Source organism: Periplaneta americana, chromosome 11 (assembly GCF_040183065.1).
Source record: "Periplaneta americana isolate PAMFEO1 chromosome 11, P.americana_PAMFEO1_priV1, whole genome shotgun sequence".
In the NCBI taxonomy this organism is placed as follows: Eukaryota; Metazoa; Arthropoda; class Insecta; order Blattodea; family Blattidae; genus Periplaneta; species Periplaneta americana.
Window position 1 is genome coordinate 59,463,303 of NC_091127.1, and position 22,922 is coordinate 59,486,224.

Here is a 22,922-nt window from a genome sequence, read left to right on the forward strand (position 1 = left end):
CATTTTTAAAAGTGTGTAACCTCGTAAACACGACTAATTTATGTTTATGAATTTTGAACGTAACGATGACGCCCTCTATTGTGTAAGTGAAGTGTGTTTGTGTCAGTGAAGTGGCTGTGCAAAGTATTTGAACAGTGAAATGGTTAGAAGTGTTAGTGAAATCAGGTAGAATCAGTGCAGTGAGTGAGTTGACAGCGAAATAAGTGTAGTGCCGAAAGGTACTTGTGCAGGTATGAACCTGGGTCTTAGTTCGAACTTAGGGTTAAGATACAAATTAGATTTACTTTAAATGTTATTTTAAGTCACCATGCTTCATTTAATTTAGGATGCTCCTTGTTATTATTATTATTATTATTATTATTACTATTATTATTATTATTATTATTATTATTATTATTATTATTAATTATTCTTTTTATTAGTAGTGTTTATTATTAATTGTCATTATTGAGTGTAATTAGTTACCACTGCCACCGGGTATATACCCATTTGCGGTGTGAATAAATACATACATACATACATAGGGAGCCTCTCAAGTTAGCAATTGGTATTCCTTTACTGCAGTCTTTAGCAGATTTCGATAGAACAATATTCAGTTTAACATCAGTTCCAGGAAATGTAGGAGATAAAGTAAACGAGAAAACAGCAAATATTCTTTCCTAAAACCCTGGCTATTATAAACTTAAAGAAATTCAAGATATTCTCGAAGGAAAAACACCCCAAAAACCAACAAAATTTTCTGTAGAAGAGCTCACAGCTTTTGTGCAAGCCCCTCTTACTTCTTGTGAAGTAGAACGAAGTTTTTCGCGCTACAAAGCCATGCTGAGAGACTATAGGCAAAGAATAACAACAGAAAACATACGTCACTGCTTAGTTAACAGTATAAATGGAGCATTCAGCAATGAGGCAAGCACTTCAAAATTCATAGACTAAACATAAGTTACCTATACCTTATTATTCTGTTAAAATAATCTCAGACTGATAATGCATATTTTGTAGCATATTTATCTATTTTTACGGCATAAATGCATACATATTCTTCACGTTTTTAGGGCATGAACGTCCTTTCCCTGGTTATAATCCATATACAAAAGGAGCAGAACTGCAACCAATTGATCTACTGTATACCATAACTCCATAAGGAAGAATCGGTGTGTTGAGTGAAATCTAAGATAGGTGGATTTTCAGCCCAGAGATACCAGAGATAACAACCACACCTCTGATGTCTGTTATCATATGTTATATGTGTGATGGTTAAGACTGCTAGCAAAATATTATCACGTCAGTTTACAAGATGCATTCTCCAGTCCATGTGACTCTGTTATCTATTGTTAGATTTCGGAGTCTTGTGAACCAGGTTGAGAAACCCTCCCAAAGGTCACATCCACTCAGTAGCATTCTTAGCTTTTCATGCATATAAATCTAATAATGACTTCAAGCAGATTGCTGACCATCCCGTTCACTACAAGATTTTACCAACAGAGTGATGAGTACTGTGAAATGCTTCCCTGCGTTAATAGGACCAGTTCAGGGTTGTGGGAGATGTGTAGGGAGGCCAGTAGGCAACATGAAAAATCTTTGTCAACAAAGATTGCAAACGCATACATAATATCAACAATTCTAACTCGTATGTAACCATGTAATTTGCAAAATTCTCTACAGAAATACCTGGGAAAATTAAAATTCCTAGAAAAGTTGGCTTTCAATATCATCTTATGGTACCGGTATGATATATTATTTAAACAAGTGTTCATTGGAGATAAAATATGCTCTTATTCCAAAACATTGACATACCTATTATGACCTAAAATTAAAAACCATTATTATTTAAATATAACTGATGAGAACTCTGCCATCTTTATCGTGAAAACTGGAAAAGTGCTTAAATTAATTAAAACATGGGAAAGAGGTCAAGATAGAAAATACGATGCCATATCAATCCTGAACTCTAATCATCATCCTCCTCATCGTCATCATCATTATCGCTTCTGTCATCATCATCATCTGTTCTACTTCATTTTATATCAATATTGTAATATTAATAATTATTTCTGGTATTAAATATTAATAATTAAGAGAGTAATTACAAATTTAACATGAAGAGTAGTTTGCTTGTTCACCTATTCTTATATAGCCTAAATGCCTCCTAAAGTACATATTGTGAAATCATGTAACACAAGAACATGTGATTATTTTATTAAATAAACTGCCTCCCTTAAGTTACATATAACCTAGGTATCTCGTCAAACGTTTTTGATTCAAGATTTTGTAAAATATTTGCCACATCATACAGTGGCGTAGCGAATTTTTGCGTTTTTTATGGAAAATGTTCAACATTAAAACTAAACCATAGATCCAGAGCAATAGTTACAGTCGATAGCATTAAGATAAGAAGCCAAAAATGCGTTCACTTCTTCAAGACCCAATTTAACTGTGTTGGATTGGGCCTAAAAAATTGTCTGGCAGCAATGAAAAGAAGGAAGCCATGGAGGCTACTGAATTGTTACATCAGCTAGAAAAATTTGACACCTTATTTTATTTGATATGTTTAGACGATATTCTTACTTTTGCAAATTCATTATTGGAAGCACCTCAGTCTCCAAAAATGGATATTAGTAAATGTTCGTCCTTCATTAAGGCAATGATATAAAACTTTTCAAAGCTCTAAAACGAAGAAAAATTCGACAATCATGTCAAACACACAAGGCTTTGTAATCTAGCAATTCTATCCATTGAGAGGGAGAAAAGTCGGGATTTGTTGAAGGACCATCATCAGCAGGGAACGGATTTATATGGACTAAAAATATATGAAATATGTAAATATATATGTAGTTATTTTTACCAAAATATGGAATTAAATATGGATTTTTACCAAAATATGGAATTAAATATGGACTTAAAATTATAAAAAAATGACTATGTACGTTAAATATTGGTACATTTTAATCAAACTAAACAAAAAATATAATGGACGTACCTTATCTTCCAATGTAGTTTCAACAAAACACAATTTTTATTGTCTGTTACCATAACAATAGGTTACAAACCTTTCTTTCAAGTGCTGAAAAGTGAATCTTCTTCTATTGTCTCTGAGGATAGATTTATACTGACTAAAAGAGCGTTCGACGTCACAAGAAGTAACTGGTACATAATTCAATTTCACAATGTCTGCTGGGGATAAGTCCAAGTTAATCTTCACTGTTGATTCACCACTCATCACAGCAACAACCTTTTGTAGTTCTTCATATCCAGGGTTTTTTGAAAGTACAGTGTCCACCTTAGCTCTTACTGCATCTGCAACTTTACCTCTACCACGATTCAGTTGTTCCACAGTACTATTTATAATTTCAAAACTTTCAGATAGTGAAAGGTGCCTATTTTGGAGACTTTTGAGCGTTTTTATGATGCATGAAAATGTATGCTGAATGTGAGCTAAGTCATTCTTCACACTTATGTCACAGGTAACTGTTTTCGCAGTATCAATTGAGACTGCATCTTCAGAGTCCAATGCAAGGAGAACATTGTTAATAGAGTCTATATGTTCGGCATAATATTCAACTGCTTCTAGCCATGTACCCCATCTAGTTAAAATTGGCTTTGGTGGCAATGGAATTTCAGGGTACATTTCTTTCAACACGTTAACTCTACTGGGAGCTTTGAGAAATACTTTTTTCACTGATGAAATCAACAAATCTACTTTAGGGAAATTGTCTCTGACCACTTCTGCCACACGATGAAATGCATGCGCCACACAAGTAAAATGAGTCAATTTAGGATATACAACAGATAATGCTTGTCCAGCTTTGACCATATAAGGGGCAGCATCGCTAATAAAGAATAACACATTATCGTACATAATACCCTTTGGCCACAGGATACCCATAGCTTCGTTGAACAGTTTAACTATAGTTTTGTTATTGCACTTTTCTAGAACATCACAATGTAAAAGAATTCGTTCAGAATATTGTTCACTTAACAAACCGATAACTACATTACCAACAAGTCTACCTTCTTTGTCGGGAGTCTCATCAATGGAAACCCAAATTGAACTATCTTTAATTTCATCTCTTATCTTCTGTATTGTCTCATCGTAGATGGATGGAGCATACGTCTTCCTAAGTGTTGACTCATCCGGGATTGTATGTTGAGTATATTTTTCAAGGAATTCCCTGAAGACCTTATTCTTTAGTTTGTAGAGAGGAATATCAGCAGAGATGAGAGAACGGCACAGGTCGATGTTAAACTCAGATCTTACATTCGATGTTGTTGGTTGTGTTAAAAACAATTGTCTCTGCTTGGAATTTAGTTGTTTGTTGGCCTGATGTTTACTAGTTGTAATGTGTTGTTGCACCAGGAACTTTTGTGTAGATGATACTGCACACTGACACAAATTACAAAATAATATTTTATTGTCAGTTGATAAACCATCTTCTTTAAATTCTGAAATGTAACTTGTTAGTTTTGATTTTAAATTGACTGAATGACGTACTTTTGGCATATTTACCGTCTTTATAGTATGATTTACAAAACTGAACCTATGTGTACTCTGACTGGCATTTAACTGTTGAGCTGCACAACTGAAGTCTGTTAAAAATTTTAAATTAAATTAATACAGTTTTGTAACTTACTTTCCCATTGTTGATAGGACTGCTAATTTTCAAATAACTCTGATGTTAAAGGGATTACTGAACATGTGTTTAAATCTCTATTGTTGAAATGTATTTTTAAAAGTTAATGGAATTTTGTTTTGTTTTATTGTTAAACCTAATATAATATGGACTGTTTTATATGAAATATGGAAAATATATGGAAATTAACGAAAATATGTACTAAACTCTAAAATATGGAAAAATATGGAAAATAAAAGTAGGATTTTTCAACCCTACACATTGTGAAACATAAAGATAATGCAAAATATAAATTATATTAGCTTTATAAGTAAATATGTATTTACATATAAATCCTTTCCCTGATCATCAGCGATCGACAGATTCGTTGCTAGGAAATCTCGACAGCTCCAGTTCACCTTATGGAGCGTTTGTATAGGTATGCCTTGGATGACTGTTTATCGTAATTTTGCATGTTATTAAATAAGACTTCCGAAAATTAGTTTCAAGAGAGTTGATGGCAGCGGCATTGTCAGGAGATAGGGCAGGCACTTTCTAAACCCTGCATATCTGGCCCATCAACATCTGGATATGCCAATGACATCATACAAAATACAAACAGTGACATTACTAGATTTCCGGAAACAGTCTCTCATTATCAATTATTGTCTTTGGAAAGGAACTCAGCGCCAAAAACATGATGATAATGAAAAACACACTGCCAAATGCATGTTGAGATACCTCAAACACCATCTTTCGATGCACGAATGAGTCACTTACAGTTGAACTATGAAAGAACTCATTTATATGATATGCTGACATTGATGTAAAATAAAATTCGAAAAATTGGCACTTAGTCCAATTGGAAATACACGTCTTCAACTTGTCCCCTGAAATTTATGCATTGACATTTTACTTGTACATGATAAGTATGTTGGCATATGTGTTGCGATTAATCTAGATTTCTGTACAAAAAACATAAATAAAAATTAAAATGCGGTCACCCTTATTATTTAGCAAAATATATCATTGCTACAGAATTTTAAATTGTCTCCTCCGCCATTTTGATCTGAATTTCTTGAGTGCATTTAAAACATAAAAAGTTCTGTACTATATAATTAAACTTACGTGCAATGAACGTTGTAGATAGGCAAGCACAGTGTAGAAGAGTAGACAGTATAAACAAGCCATTCGCTGTTCTGGACATAACACTTTTTCTGCTAGCAAGAAGAAAAGTATCTATAATAATAAAGAAAAGTATTTCTTATTGCAACATTATACAGCTATTGCAATATGAAGTGCTGTACCAAAAATATGTGTTGAGTCATATTCAGGTCATCGAGAAGAGAAAGGCTCAGGACTTTTTAATATGTTACCATCATATCCTGAGAGAGAGGGGGATGGGAGGGGAAGGTGGGGAGGGGGAGAGGGGGGAAAAGAGAGAGAGGGAGAGAGAGGGAGAGAGAGGGGGGAGAGAGGGGGAGAGAGGGGGGAGGGAGAGGGGGAGAGAGGGGGAGAGAGAGAGACGCACGCACGCACGCACACACACAGACACACACAGAGAGCAGGTGAACACCCATTAGGGTAACTTCTGTTTCTAAAAAAATATTTACATATTTTACAGAAAATAACATGGTCTGATTTTTCATACCAATGGAAATTGATTGAAAACCATGACCCTTATGCACTACCTGATTGTGCATTAACTAGCAAGAATTCAACCAAATAAAGAATGAACATTTTTTGGAACTTTGTCTTTGTGAATTGTGAACCCTGTTTACACAACATACATGTTTAGCTAAAAAAAAAGTGATTGCACTTACATAATAGGACATTATGCAACGAGCCTATAATGGCAGTAATTAAGACGCGAGTATGTTTGTTTATGAAATGAGCGCAAGCGAGTTTCATAATTTTCATACGAGTGTCTTAATTACCATTATAGGCAAGTTTCATACGACTTTTTATGCTCGACCATATTTCTAACTTGAAATTATTCATAAGTATTCATGTTATGGTTATGTGACGAACGGAACTGACCTGAATTGTGAGATGTGCGCGACGCGAAAGTATTGATTTTTTCCGAGGCACGAATATCATTGACCTTGATATAACCTAGAGAACATTAGTCTTGATATAGCCTGGAAATTGATTTAGAATTGAAAAACGAGATGACAAATGAATTTATTTGAATATTATTTACAATTAACGCTAATTATTATAGTAATAGAACATAACCTTCTGCGACAGTATTGGATTTCCAGTCTTCGTGACTTTTCGCTAATTGTCTTTCGATTGCATATCCAAGAATAATCGACACTGGCGGGTTTATAACGGTACAAAGGTGATTTGTCATTGGCTGAACAACTGAATTATAATGAATAGGTGTACTTTAATGAGGTGCATTAAAGGGCTACTACCAGGTGTATAATTACTACATTTCGGCATGGTCGAGCATAAAGTATTTAATAACAGAAATATAAAAACTGGTGCTACTTACCTGATTTGTTGTGGTATGAATATTATCTAGATGTGTATATACTCCATGTAGACAGAGAACAAACGACCACATTCGTCTAACACAGTATCGTAACATCTCTGTATCCCACATAAGCGCTGCCATGGACCTAAACGAGAAGTAATTACGTTGTAGTTAGTTTGTTTTCATTTTATAAAAATAATCCTTTCGAAAGAAAAATATATACGTAGTTCCATATTTTACACATTCTGTAAGATTGCTTTGCTTGTACTATGTAACTACAAAAATGAATTCGCTATTTCTTCATTTTATTAGGAATGGAAAAGGAAAAGCCTGTGAACAACTTATGCTTACAATGTGAAGAATAAATTGGGATTATCAACTATGTTTAAGATTTACTATATTCGGTGTTTCAGAACTACTTCTATGTAGGTTTCATCATCAGGATCAAAGTATTCAGTAAATGATAGGATGGACACATGTTTATAACAGAACATGATGAAAGAGATTGGAGCAGGTGGGATCTGTCAGTTTTCTCTTCCTACAAAAGTGTTAGAAGAAACACAACATATTTTGATGGAGAAACTGACGCCATATATTCGGTTCCAGGATGATAGGTCCACTACATCATCAAGTTCAAAGAAAAAAAATGTCCATAATCACGTTATGTCCACAAGTGTTTTGTCCACTGAACGTAACGTACATAGACATTTAATCCACAAACAAATATGTCCACAAGAAATTTTGTCCATTACATTATATACTCATACAATGACGTTTACTGTCAATTAATTATAATGTCCATAATACATCTTACAGAACAGAAATAGAAGGTTGTCTTTTCCACTTCTGTCAGGCCATTTGGCGTCATTTGTTCAACTTGGATTAAAGGCTGCTTATAATAACAGGGAAAATGACAGAGTAAGAAATGACATTCCAAAGTTAATGTCCATACCTTCCACATCACTGGATCATATTGTGAATACATTTTATGAAGTTTCTGATGGTGTAGAGGAATCAGTATTAGATTTATCATTATACATAGAAAGGACCTTCGTAAGAAGGATACCTGCCAGAGGTAGAATACGGGAGGTACCGCCTCGCTTTCCTCCTCATGTCTGGAATGTTTATAACCTAGTCTTGAATGGGACTCAAAGGACAATTAATACAATGGAAGGATGACACTCCCAATTTTAAAAATGTATAGTAACTCACCATGCTAACATATGGAAGTTCATTGAAAACTTGCAGAAGGACCAAAATGACAATCAGTTATTAATAAATCAATTAATGACAGGTCATGTGGTAATACGTCATCCCATAAAGAAGTCCTATGTTTTAAATTCAAGACACATTGAGGAAATGGAACGGAATTACCATGTATATATAGAAAACGGTGATGACAGATATTTCAAGAGGCATTAGTTATCGGCTGAAACTGTATGCAGAAGAACTTTATGATGAAAACGATAATGAAGCAAATTGCTACAATTACAGTTATTATGTAATATTAAAATTTAAAATAAGGTACATCCGGTTGACTGTATTAATTCCATCATATTAAAAGCAGACTGATGATTTTTTAAATTCGTTATTACTTCAGATTTGTGGATCGTTTAAATTACGGACAAACCATCTGTGGACACAACTACAAATGGACCTGTAATGTAGTGGACTTTAAATAACTGGATCTATAAATTAATGGACTTTAATGTAAAAGACAGAAGAAACTGGACATTTGGACTGTGGACGTAAAAAACCGGACATTTTGTCTGTGGACATATCATCCGTGTATCATATATTCATCTCTACAATCCTTATTTTACTGGCTACATAAATGTAAGCATATATTATAATATTGTCAGATTCTAGGGCAGCTATTCAGGCAATTGGAACATACCCAAAATGTAAAAAATTAAGGAAATACATATTATGAATAACCAACTCCAAAATATTGGGAAGGAAGTAATGTTATGATGAATGAGAGTTCACTGCAGGTTAGATGGCAATAAGAAAGCTGATATCTTGGCAAAGGAAGGGACAAAAATCACACAAAAAACTATACAAAAGTTCTCTTACGAATAACTTAAAATAATTATAAAGTAATGAGAAATGTCAGCACTAATTTTCTAGGAAAATAATGCATGACAATAAAAATTCAACATAGAAAACAATAAATAAAAGACCATAGACTAAGAACATTCTAAGTCACAAAAAGTTAGCTTTGAGATATTTGTATTTTTAACTTTCTAACCATATTACTTGACATACATTAAACACAAATACTGGCTACAGTGCTAGCAGTGTTAAAACATAGCTTAAAATATTTGAAATGGTGCATAACCTGACAAGGAAAAAACAATTCTAACATAGTTTTTTATACATTTTATCTTTCTTACGTATATTTTAAAAACTAAAAATCATTTTAAGTTTGAATCATAAGAAATGAAATTCATTCAGTCATAGTTTTCTGCCCAAGGGCGTCTTTCACTGAAAACCCAGTATTCTCCAATCTTCCCTATAATGAAATATATACTTAAACATTTTGTCAGTAGGTCTACATAAAGAGTGTTGTAGCTTAATCATGTGTACAGGTTGTTAATATTTAATACAAGTCTTATGCCTTGTTTTCATAATTACAAAAGAAGGTTTCCATTATTTTAATTATCTGTATGGAAGACTTGGAAGAAAAAAACACATTTGAGCTTCAGGGTCATAAAATTTCTTGAGAATCTACAGCAGTGCTTGAAGTAGCTTTAAAAGAGGTGATTGTATGCACCAAATACGAATAAATACAGAAAGTATGGTGGCGATAATTTGAAGAGAATCAATAACAAAGAAAAATTCACAATGGAAAAGGATATAACATAGGACTTATTTAAAAGCTTCAATTATGTTGTTGTTGTTGTTGTCTAGTGCCTTGCATCTGGCAATGAAGCCATTAGCAGTCGTGCTTTCCAATACTTTTGAACTGTAGTTTCTTCTGATCTTAATGCTTCACAGGTCTTCAAGTGATCTTCATTCATTTCTGCTGGATCGTTATACAGGACACTTTATAAGACAATTATAAGACTATAACTTTTTAGCATCAATATAACTTAAAAGTTACCCTACATCCCTAATGGAAAGTTATTCGTAACTTACTACACTATCGTTCAAAAGTTTTCGATCAGCTACGAAAACAACTATATACTTTATTTCAATGTACAAACACATCGGAAAAACTAAACAGACCAACAAAATAAATATTTTCTCTCTCTAGCATTATGATATGATAGAATATTCAAAACAAAATCCCTGTTTTAACCACAAATCTATAGTTGTGATAAGTGATTGAAAACTTTTGACAGGTAGTGTACATTCATTTAAAGAGTAAGGCCCAGTTTCTTCAACCTTTGTTACATTATAACAGTGTGTTATTCCATTTTAACTGTAAACTTAACAGTTGAAGCATTTCTTCAACTACTAACAGGCAGTTAAAACCCATGTTAATTTAACTGCCCAATTTCATGCAGTTAAATCATTTAGCTCTCTGTTTGCATAGAAGTATCCAATACAGCTGGTGCATTAGATGCTGAACTTTTATATCTGGATTATTTAGAAAATGATATCCATGAACACATAAACAGAGGGGATGATTTCTGTGATTTGACAGACCAGAAGTTCATACAAAGGTATAGGCTATTTTCTGCCAAGCCTCCCTTTTCGCTTTCAACGTAGATCCGTTTGTTTGTTTATTCTCATTAATTGGTTTATACTGCGAAATTATTTCCAGCAGAAGGTTTCTTTCGAATGAAGAGAAATTAGTCCCATGATTTCTTTTTGTTCCAGTGTTTTCCATTTCACAACAGCAATACCAATACGTCACTCCACGCTATTGTAATACAGATGAGGAAAGAAGCAGAAATCAAACCTGAGAGAATAGAAAGACTTCTATCCTCTCTGAATCAAACAACGGAAACAAGCGAGAATCGCAATTGTCAGAGTTCAGAAAACAGAAGTGAGCCTATACATGGTTATAGGTTATGGTTAAACTCTAGAATCTCTGGTCCTAACAGAGAGTTAACAAACAGAATGTTAAAATGTGAAATGTAAAGTTGAAGAAACGCAATATTTTTAACAGCAATTCATACTTTTAACTTACAGTTAATTAACGCTATGTTAGGTGCATTTTAACAAAGGTTGAAGAAACCGGGCCTAAGACACTTACAGTAAAGTTAATATTGTATCCAAAACTCACAGTAGAAGCCACTGTTTCTCACACTTCCTTTCTTTTATGTGTTGGACAGATTGTGTAGTCTAATACAATTTGAAACAGATACCGATCTCACACGTGTTTCATGGGTAAACAAAGTATAAATCATGTCCATCCCGAATTATTAAAAGTTCCTGATTCTTTAACTTATATAAAAAAAAACAATAATAATTTAGTAGCGAATTTTATGTTATTTCTTTCAAATATAGAGTGATTAATTCTATAGTAAAATGATTGTGGTTCATGCATATCATCCCCAGATAAATCCTGAACTGTACAGTCTTAGAAAAAAATTTGTTGCACAGATACTTCATAAGTCCCAGAAAGGAGACAGTGCACATAATAAGAATATAACGAAATAAAACTAATTCTATTACCTCAACTAGTCCTTCCCTTGTGAACCAGGTTGCTTGTCCTCTGATCATGTGCACTGTCTCCTTTCTGGGACTTATAAAGTATCTGTGCGACAAATTTTTTTTCTAAGACGTACATGCTGATTATTAAAATCTGTCACACAGATTACTTATGAGAAAGAGAACAACATGTCAAAAACAAATTATTCAGTTTTAGGGATGCTGAAAACGTGTATTTCGCTGAAAATCTCGAAATAATGTTTACAGCATCACAATACTATATCTTATAACAAAGCCCCACCCAAAAAAAAAGAGAGAACATCAATGGTATTACCAGGAAAATGAAAAGAAGGAAGACCGAAGAAGACATGGGCAAAGAAAGTAATGAAAAACGTGACAAGCAGAGGGCTGAACAAAAGAATATAGAAAACGATTTTGCAGGTTGGGTACAGGACGATAACACTCAGGTGTATAATCCAAATTATATAAGTTTCTTTCTGTATTATTGCATTTAAACATCTTTTAAATTAACACAATGAATTTTAACGTACTCTTAGGCAGGGTACGCACAGAATCAGATGCAACATGGCTCTTTGCAACGCGATGTTTTGCTTTATGGTTAGAGACACTCAAATTTCGCGACTCGCCAAAATTTAAAAACATTGCAAAATGATGGAAAACGTGCATTTAGGTAATTTGTAACATATTCACATGTGTATTTCGACACATCAAGTACCCGCGAATTTCTTTAAATTTGCCTCTATCAACGAATTTCTAATTTTACTGGAGAAATTTAATAGCATCTAGCGAAAAGTCGTAAATTAAAGCAGTTATTCCACTGTGCTTTTTTTTCTTTCTTCTCCCCCCTCCCCCCACATTTAGCAATTTATTAACAAAGTACCAAAACAAATATGCTGAAACAAAAATGTCACCAAAACAAATATGTTCACGCTATAAACAAAGTATCACGCCATTATGGATAAAAGGCCACGCTGGCCCAAGCAAATTAGCACTGACTGTTCCCTTGGTGATGCAATGACGATATCTGTGAACACCCAAACGTGAGAGCTATTTTCATGATGGTGTAACGAAAATATACAAGAATACCCCAATGCACAAAGATACAACTTGCCTTGCACGTCCATTATCTCCATATCTCCACACACTTCAGTTTCGTTCCAGTAGGATAAGGAAAAGTAGTAGCACGTTTGTTTGAGAAACATTCATTATGCTGCCGAAACTCAGTTTAGATGAACGGATCAAACAATTCTCCCAAGATGAAATGAAGAGGTCCGGAGATAATATAATGCTGTGCAATTTCTGCAATAAGTGAGTTGCATGGGAAGCTACTATTTTTCTTTTTCCTTCGCATACTAATAAAACTGTAAACAGTAACCTGTTACCATACTGAGTTGTTTTAATTCAGGTATAGATGATCACAGAACTCAAGAATTTTCTTTTTTACCCAAGAATTTAATTATTTTACTCAAGAATTTTTATCTTTGTCACTCAAGAAATTTAGGCGATTTTATTCAAGAGATTTGAGGGTCCCTATTTATGGTGTGACACAATGCCTCACGAAAACTTAACACTGTCTGCTCGCGACAACTGATCTGCTGGATGTGTGGGTTTGGAAAACTGCCCTAGCTAGAAAATGTCCCCAATGGATGAGGACAATGTGCTTTTGTTATGCATTGTCACTCTTTTGGAGGAGGAGGAAGAAGAAGAAGAAGAAGAAGAAGAAGAAAAGAAGAAGAAAAGAAGAAGAAGAGAATAAACGTAGATTTTGGGTAGATCAATGGAATGAAAGATCTCATCTAAATTGGCTCATGCAAGGACTGAGAAGTGACGAGAAATGTTTAAAAAACTTCACTAGAATGAGTATCGCTACTTTTGATTACAAACTACATTAAATCAATAATGAGTTATCGTCTTACTAATAAACCGTGAATAGTTTTTATACGAGACTTATGCAGAGTTGAGACAGAAAACGTTACTAATTGCTTTGCAGTAGTTATATACACGAAATCCCTTGTTTAAGCGTTATGTATAGAGAAAAAATGGCTGCCCCTCTAATAGCTGTTAGTATCGACTGTCATTTTATGATCATGGTTGCCTTGTAATCACAGAAGAACAAACCAAATGGTACAGAATAATTAGAATAATATTGCTGTAGCTTGTACTCTTTGACCAAAATATAGCGTGGTAATCGATCAGAGCCAGTTGTACTATCGATACTTAACACGGCACACTAGAGCGCTCTACCAGATGCAATAGAGAATCTCAGATATTCTATTACCTTTAGTAATGAAGCAATGACGAAACTATGACTGTTATACACGACGTATGTAGTGATTATTAGTAAGGAATTTACACACGACTTATAAACGAGCTACTCATTGTATAAGCATAACACAGTTAAATGTCTGTATATGCAGTTTTTATTAGTAAGACCGTTACAGTATAATGCAGAGAAGCAGACCTATTATTAGTTATTACTCGCCTCATGCTTTCATCTCATTTGCAAGTTCTTTCCGCCCACATTTTAGAAACCACATTATTGTCATGACATCGTTTCAGTGTGTTTTTCCTGTTCTAAAACAACTAATTTATCCACATCAAGCTTCATTCTGAATAATTTTCACTATATAGTGGAAGCTTGCAATCATGAACATGGCTACTCACGCATGCGCAGTACACTTCAGCCATCAGACCATCTGCTCACAACCAAGTTTAAGCAGTCATTCAGGGTTGTCTCTTTGTGTCTATTTGAGACCGTCTTGTCACGTCTGATTCTATATACAGTACGTCACATGATAAAAAATCAATGGGAGTCAAATACCATCAGACAAAATGTTGCATTGCGCCACACCACATCTCATTCTATGAGCATCCGGCTTTAGTATGCATGCGATATTGGATTGATTACTTATTTCCTCATGTCTTTACTTAGTAAATATGTATATATCTGTGAAGTTTGTAACAGTGTGTGAGCAGGACGGTTACCTTGGTGGGATCAGGGAGTGTATGTCACCGCTTGATGACGCACCTCATTCTAGCAAAGAGTGAGCCAGCTGAGTAGAAGCCTGTTGCCACTGGGACAATGACCGTCACATAAATTACAGCCAGTGAAAGCAGAGTGACCATACTGTACAAACGAGCTGCCAGAGGTATGAGAAACAGTAATGCCAACAGACACCCTGCAAACACAACGGAAAATTAATTAATACATCTCATAGTATGGGTCATCCTTGAAAGTCAAACGGTTAACACGTTTACTTGAGATTTTAACCCAAAACCATTGTATCTTATGGTAAGCACAATACAGACACTCACCATACATAAATACTTAAACTCGACCTTCACATTTTATTAGACTCATTAAAAATCATGAGACATAAATTTATAACCTTTTTAACGTTTGATTTCAGAACGAATCCTAAAATGTTACATCAGTTATGCAACAACTCATAGAGGGCCAGCTGCTGGCTTCAGGTCCACATGTTTCAGCAGAGGTGAATGATCGTCTAACCAGTATGAAGGTAATGTGTGGTTAGCACATATTTTCCCTCCCCTCCAATAAAATGTTATATGGGTATTCATTATTATTTTAATGTGCTTTACTTTTGTTATAGTAATACGTGCTTCTTTTGTTGTGAAATGCTTGACAAAGAAATACCCATTCATATACTTTGGCGCCATTATTGGAAGAAAGGAGTAAGTGCAAAACAGCTATGAAAGACATTTGCAGAATTGAAGATGAGGAAATGGTGCATAAAAGTAAAGCATCGATTTAGATCAAACATTTGATCGAAGGTGACACCAGCCTGACAAACTTCAACTGTGGCTACATCTTATAATATGGCTCTGTAAACTACATTGGAAGAAGAACTATTACTAAGCACCCAAGAATGGTCAACGTTTTTCAATTAGCTGTTTTCTGTTACCTTGCGAAAACTTTAGTTTACGAATAACCACATTCGACAACATTCACATGAATAATTGAAGTGTTTTCTGGAACAGGAAATTAACTACAAAATCTTAAATTTGAGATACAGAGAATAAAACATTTTAGATCTGGTATAACAACATTGTGTAGAACGACACTCAAATGTTTCTAGACAGCGTGTGTCTTTTGGAGAGAAATAATATTATCAAGAGGGAGATGTGTTATTAAGGATTCAATATATGCTGAAAACGATAAAAACGACGTAAGTTACATTACGTTGTTATTCCAGGGAAATCCTCAATTGATGAAAGCATAAACTGAATGACAAATTGAGATCAGCTATCAACTACTGAAAAACCCTTTAGGTGACTGATTTCAGAATAGGATTTTCACTTAAAATATAAAGTGAATTTTTTAAGCATTCAGACAAAAAAAAAAAAAAAAAAAAAAAAAAAAAAAAAAAAAAAAAAAAAGGTTATCCTTTAACCAGCTAGCAACTTCTGGTTCAACAAAACTACTTCGTTGTATGTTTGGTGAAATTTTGAAGGTAGACTTTACTTCAAACTTATTTCGGATGGTTGGACTGTATTCTCAGTATATACTGTGTTTGTGATTGAAAGACAACACTGACTGAGAAAATGGTCTCGCCCTAGGCGTCACCGAAGTTCATTAGTCATGATCGTGAACATTACGGACAGAAAATTGTATCTATCTCCCTCTGATATCATAGAGGTTCATATGCTTCCCCTTATCATATTAAACGAGATTAAATGATATGAAATGAGGAAGTGAAGCATATTGATGGAATGAAAGTGTAAGTTAAAGAAAATGGGGAAGTGCTGAAAAAAAAATCCTTATTCTCCAATCTTGTTCGCCACAAGCAGATACCATTACAGTTAATGCAGTGTATTGAATCCAAATTCACGAAATGATAAGTCTGTGGTCTAATACTGAGTTACTGCATAATGGCGATTACTGTTACTTTATAGAATCTGACAATGGTGTCTAATCTTTTTTTTTATGGTGGTTCTCTAAAATAATGTACACAACAACCTTGTACATAAGACATATTAAAGTGGATTTGTTTCCTATTTGGAAGAAAATGCCTGAATTCCACACTACAAAACAATATAAACGAAAGTGTGATTTTTTAGTTTACAAGAGAAGAATATCCAACTGTAATTATTATAAAATTTGTTTCATTTTATTATGCAATATTTGAGATACCAGGTGAATTTTTGTGTTTACTTATATTCATTCCTAATTAAAGTAAAATATTTTATATTTTACCTGCAGTGGCATTTCTGTTTTCCAGTTGCTGTAGAGCTGCTCGGTAGCGGTATGGGTTTCCCACCATGATTGGCCACAGAATCACATCATCATAGAAAGCCTGTAAAACTACTAAAACAAACAAATACATTTAAGAGACTGCACATTATTAATATTTTTATACAGATTATCATATAATTCCTACCTTTCTTTCTAGTTTAACATATATAAGCACATTGACACATCTCTATATAATTTATTCTCCAATGCCTCAAATAAATTTTATTCTTAGTTTATTCTGTGCTTCATAATTCCATATCTGTAAGCATGTTTAGTATCTTTTCCTCTATGTTTCTTCTTCATGGGAGAAATTCTGAATCTATACAACATAATTTTCCATTCTACATTTATATTTCATAATCATTTAATTTTTGTAAGTTATTTTCGAAATAATGGTACGATATTTCTTGGACTTTCGTACAAGCAGAAACATCCAGTGTTTAAAAATGTTGTATCGGTACCATCATCAGCCTCTGTTATGAGCCCAAAATATGTTTTCTCTTTTCTTACTTTCCCTGATGATGAAGTGAAAACTCCGATATGTTGGATGTTTCTGCAACTGTGATAAAGTACAAAAACTTCGTCCTACATTTAATTTCGTTAAAGTTTTAAATAAGCATTTTCTATTATTATCGATGTTCGTACATATCACAACTCTTCAATAGGCTCTTTATACATTTCTTCTACTGGTACCTGATGATAGGCATCAAAATTGTTACTTTTTTTAGTGCTTCTATATAAATAAAAGGCAAAATAGATATGAAATATAACATAGCTGAGAAGAACAGTTAGTTAAAATAAGCTAAATGAAGCATGTATGCAAATAAAAGGAAAACAAATTGCGACAGAAAGAGTTACATAAGGAACTCAAAAATTGGTTATGATAATCTTATGGATTAATCTTAGTTAAAAATGCTCAGAGTTAAGTGCAGAGGAAATGGAAAATTGTCAGAGGCGAGAAATTCTTTGTTTAGATAAATTGTTGTGATAGGTATACAGTCTGAACTTCATTTAACCTTGAAGTCATACACTCATACAAATTATGTTTGTTGAAAAGAAATTCGTTTGGTGATAAGCAAAAATAAGTTCTTTTTTTGTACGTAAACAGAAATTTTTCCAAATTCTTCATCGTTCTGTCCTCTCCACGTTTGTGAATAATTTACTGTTAAATTATTCCATATTTCGTTAAAAAACTTTGGTCAGTAGGCTATTCTAAGAAATTTATAAAAGTAAAAATTATTTAGATACGGTAAGTAAAGTAATAAATGTGAAATGTTTCGATAAATTATACAAAATGGAAATCAAATGTAAAAATAGGATTAAATGAGATGCCTACATATGTAAGGAAACTCAGGAATCGTAGTGAGACACAATGGTACACACACAAAGTATTGGATTCAAGGATCATTTCCATTTCATTTAATTCAGTTAAACTGATTTACTCACCAGGAGTTGGATGAATCATTGCTGGAAACATAATTCTTTATTTACGTCCTTTTATCTCCTTTCTTGCATCAAACATAATAAGTCTTGTAACAAAGAGGCCAGGATAGGATTTGACCTAACAAAACATTATAAAGTAATTTTCACATTATTGTTTCTGGAAAATATAATTTTAATGTGGCGATTATTTCTGTTATTTAAGTAGGACAGAAATGTCACAATGAAAGCTAGGAAAAGCATTAACAGGTAGAAGTGTGCTATTGTGTTTACAGAATTCTGTGAATGATGTTATTTGTGTATATTATATCACTGACATAAAAATGCGACTTTGAGAGCTGTGATTTGCATTGGCCTCCATTTATATGAATGATTCTTGATCCAAATATGAAAGGTGGCATAGTGGTTAGTAATCTGTTTTGGAAGGTGTATCTAAAATAATCAAACGTACAATCAATAAATTATAATACTACCTTACATAAATTAAAATTTTCATTCATTGAGTTACATTGTAAAGTGTCCATTTTATACTACGATTATTCAGTGACAAAACTAATTATTGGTTGTTAACTTCTGCGATATTGACAATGTAGAATGTAGATTCTTGAGGAAAATAAATTTCTTCCTGATAATGTCATATAGATACAAATTTGACAATTCAAATGTAGGGAATAAATGCAGTACTTCAATAAAACATACCGGTATTTACTATTCACTGAGCACCTCAAAATCTGTGCATCAGTGGCTGACCATGACAATATCTTTGAAAATATTGGAGTGCAAGAGGTCAAATGACTTCATTGTCAAAAGCCTAGCATTAGAAAACAACAACTATCCACTGAGCTAATTTGCAACTATAGGTATATTGATTCCATTTCTTGGTAGCAAATTTTATAACCTAAGTAAACTTTTAAAATTTAAATACAGTAAATATCTTCTGATTTATATTGATGCTATATCAGATTTCCATCTACTATACAAATGAAACAGAATAGATCATAATATACAATGATAAAGCACAACATTTTTAACTTTAGGCCTATGTAAAATATCAACATGATTGTGGCGTAAAGTAATGGATTTTTACATACAATCTTTACATGATACGATTCTTTACAAGTTTGCACAATAAGTTATACAATCAATATTTTTATTTTTCAACAGGAATGATATCATTCAAAATTGGCCTTCCTTTAGTAATTTCAAAATAAGGACGAGAAATATGAACACTAACAGAATAGTACATTGTTTCTGTATTACCTACAAAATGAAAGCGAAACACTGAACTACTTTCCTTGTTTCATAGTGTTAAAGAAATCAATGTTATCTGGAAAAAGTTTTATGTTCATGTTAAGAGATTTTTCCTAACTATTTGATGAGTTTTGTTCACATTTATTGTGCACAAATCAATTTATCTGGGAATTATATAAATGAAATAAGTATGAATAATTTCAGTAAAAAAAATTAACGAATCTTTATTTAAAACAATAAAAAAAATACAAAATAGCATTTTAGTCCAAAATCAAATCAATTTTCTTTGTGATTTTTTCGTTATGTAGAATAAACTGACACATGATAATATGGCGCATTTCGTATTGTACAGAACATTACAATTATTGGGATTAATAAAGTTGTCGAATAACACAAAGGTGCAGTGTGATAAAATAAATTGAATGATAAGCTTAATTTGAAATAGTAATTTTCTGTACAAATGAATTGACATGGCCCTAAATAGCATTATGTCCATGCTGTCAAGGCATATTCTTGCAAAAAATAGCGGTTATTGTATGCCTGCCTATACTATAACGCCTTTATAAAATACCCCATTTGTTGCGGTCAAGTCCCGCATAATACGCTATTTTTGTGGAATATTTTCGATGTAATTTTCAACAATGTACTGTAACAGCATTGAATGGGCATTTTTGCTGGTTAATTTGTTGTCTTTTAGTTTATTAAAGTGTCTGTGAGTGCGATTACAATGCGTTTTCTGTGTCGGAAAAGTTGGAAATCTTACGAAAATACGATGAGAACAGTACTCTCTAATTCATTAGGAATCCCACCATCGACATTAAGGACGATAACGAAAAATCGCGACCCAATCACTGCAGCTGCGACGTCGGGAGGATGTAAGCGCAGGAAAGTGAAGTATGGTAAACATGAGGGCTTGGAGAGCACGCGCACGGCAAACATCTACAAATGACTTTTTTTTCGAAAGAATTGTACATATTGTAAATGTCTAAATGTAATTAAATAATGGAGTAATACTATATTACCTTTCATGAATCATATATTTAATAAAGAAAAATGCTAACAGATACTGTAAGTCAAAATTAGTATATCCGCCTAATACGCGATCCCGGTTAATATGCGGTTTACACACGGTCCCATGAACACTGTCTTATCGGGGTTTTACTAAATTAGCCCATAAAATTGGAACCATTGGGGGTACAAATGTGATTTTTGTTTCTGTGTTCAGAAAACATTAAATATTCATAATATATACATGCAGGGTCCCTACAACATATCAATTTTCTGAGCGCAATTGTTAATTGATCTTGAAACTTTCTAAGCGGCAAGTATGCGGCGAGTCTGCGTGCCCATATGTTGCAACGCAGCACTGCCGCTATTGGCCACCGCCGATAAGCGGACACACCTGCAAACGTCTCGTATAGTTTGACTACGAAAATGTTACAAATTATTGAATTATTTAGAATAACCTTCCAACATAAAGGTAAAGTACGGTAAGTAAACAAGTCATTCAGTACGTAGGATCGTGATCTTACTTCATATGGTGATATCTGGTAACAGTTGGCAACACTGACAAGACGGCAATATTTGCTGTTTAAAAACTGTTCTTACGTGACCCTCACTTTTTTTTATAGACTGTTTCACGTCAGTGGTCAATCGTGCACAGAACTTGTGATGAGCAAATTGAGTGACACTGGCCGCTGAAGCACAAGTAGAGAGAATGTGTTTGTTCATAGGCCTAAGTAAATTAATTTCTCTTGACATTCACTTTAACACTTGTTATTAAGATAAGCTATAAAACTTTAAAATTGTTAAAAAGGGTAAATACCTTATACAATGGATAGTACTGCTTTGACACTAGTTTGTGTGTCTTCGTCAGCGTCTGGTGAACTACTGCTCTAATTAACATAAAGTGACAAAACCTAATCGAAGAAAACTGATATCCGTACATGTTTGCACTGATTCATAAGGCGACAATGTATAACCGACTACTAATGCTGTCCAAACAAGTTCTATTTTGTGACAATAACTGATATGTACATCTGATATTATCAGGCAGTACATCTCACTTGACAATATGTGTCAGAGGAAAAACAATTGTTTGTATGCATCTGAAGTCTGACTAGTGTAACATGTAGCTAATCGGCGATGTATACAATGAAGGGGGAAAGGAACTGGCCATCCTACCCCATTATCTCCTGGCCTAGTTGCCTCATGAGTGGTGTCTTGTTGGTGTCACTTGTGAGGTTCATACCTGTCTTCGGACAGTTGACTAAACAACAACAAACAACAAATTACGTGTGTTCTAGTTCGAAACAAGGGAATGATCTGGGATTGTTCTTAAAACTTAAATAGGTCTATGTATTTGTACAATTTAAAAAACTAAAATACCTAGCTGTAATAAACAGTTAATTTGAAATGCAATTTCTTCCAAGAATACTTAAATTAGGCCTAACTTTGAGGTTCTGGCTGATATTATTATGGCCTATATTATCTATTATATCAGGCAGTACATCTCTCTTGATGATGCCTATGTGTCAGAGGAAGAACTATATAGCCTACTGTTTGTTGCTATACATCTGGAAGTCTGATTAGTGTAATATGTTACTAGTCAGTGATGTCTGCAATGGAGGGTGAAAGAAACTGGCTACCCAACCCATTAACTCATGGCTTAGTTGCCTCACGAGTGATGCCTTATTGGTATCACGAAGTTCACACCTGTCTTCGGACAGTTGACTGAACAACAAACAATACTTAAATAACCGTTATGAAAAAACTACACTCTTCTCTAATTCAAATATAAATCTACAATCAAATTTCATTAACTTTCATTCCCGCTATTTCAGAATTATTTTAAAACGATACTACACTATTTCTTATGTGCTTTTACATGACTCTACAGAGGTATTACGTTTATTTCTGATTTTTACACATGGACGTCGGAAGATCACGTTTTGATTCTCGAAGCCTGATTTTCCTCATTCCATTATAATTTGGAATACGTCACGACCTTTCCTACAAAATATTTTCATAGTTTCCGACCATTACAAGTATATCACTTCATCGAGATTAGGTAGTACAAAGTTATACTATGTATGTTGCATATTATATCTTGGACGGACCGAGATGTTGCACAAAATGGAAATATCTCGTGAAGTTAGATTTACATTTAAGAGACGAAAACTTCAATATTATGGGCCATCTTAAACGTAACAGGAAATGTAACTGTTTAATTAATTCCATAAAGTAAGATTATGGGTAA

At 33.6% G+C, this 22,922-nt stretch overlaps 1 protein-coding gene across 9 annotated transcripts in view; it reads right to left on the minus strand.

Moving 5' to 3' along the window:
• LOC138709044 (RING finger protein 145-like) overlaps positions 1 to 22,922 on the minus strand; it is a 71,827-nt gene that overhangs the window by 4,781 nt on the left and 44,124 nt on the right. For 2 of the 9 annotated variants that reach the window (XM_069839531.1, XM_069839530.1), the window contains exons 2-6: positions 18,419 to 18,533; positions 16,934 to 17,041; positions 14,744 to 14,894; positions 7,108 to 7,234; positions 5,736 to 5,846 (exon numbers count right to left, since the gene is read on the minus strand). In XM_069839531.1, coding sequence (XP_069695632.1) covers positions 5,736 to 5,846; positions 7,108 to 7,234; positions 14,744 to 14,894; positions 16,934 to 17,041; positions 18,419 to 18,449 — 528 coding nt within the window. In that variant the 5' untranslated portion in view covers positions 18,450 to 18,533. Of the gene's footprint in view, positions 1 to 5,735; positions 5,847 to 7,107; positions 7,235 to 14,743; positions 14,895 to 16,933; positions 17,045 to 18,418; positions 18,534 to 22,922 lie in introns of all 9 variants that reach the window. The other 7 variants (XM_069839529.1, XM_069839528.1, XM_069839535.1 and 4 more) reach the window with 4 other exon arrangements.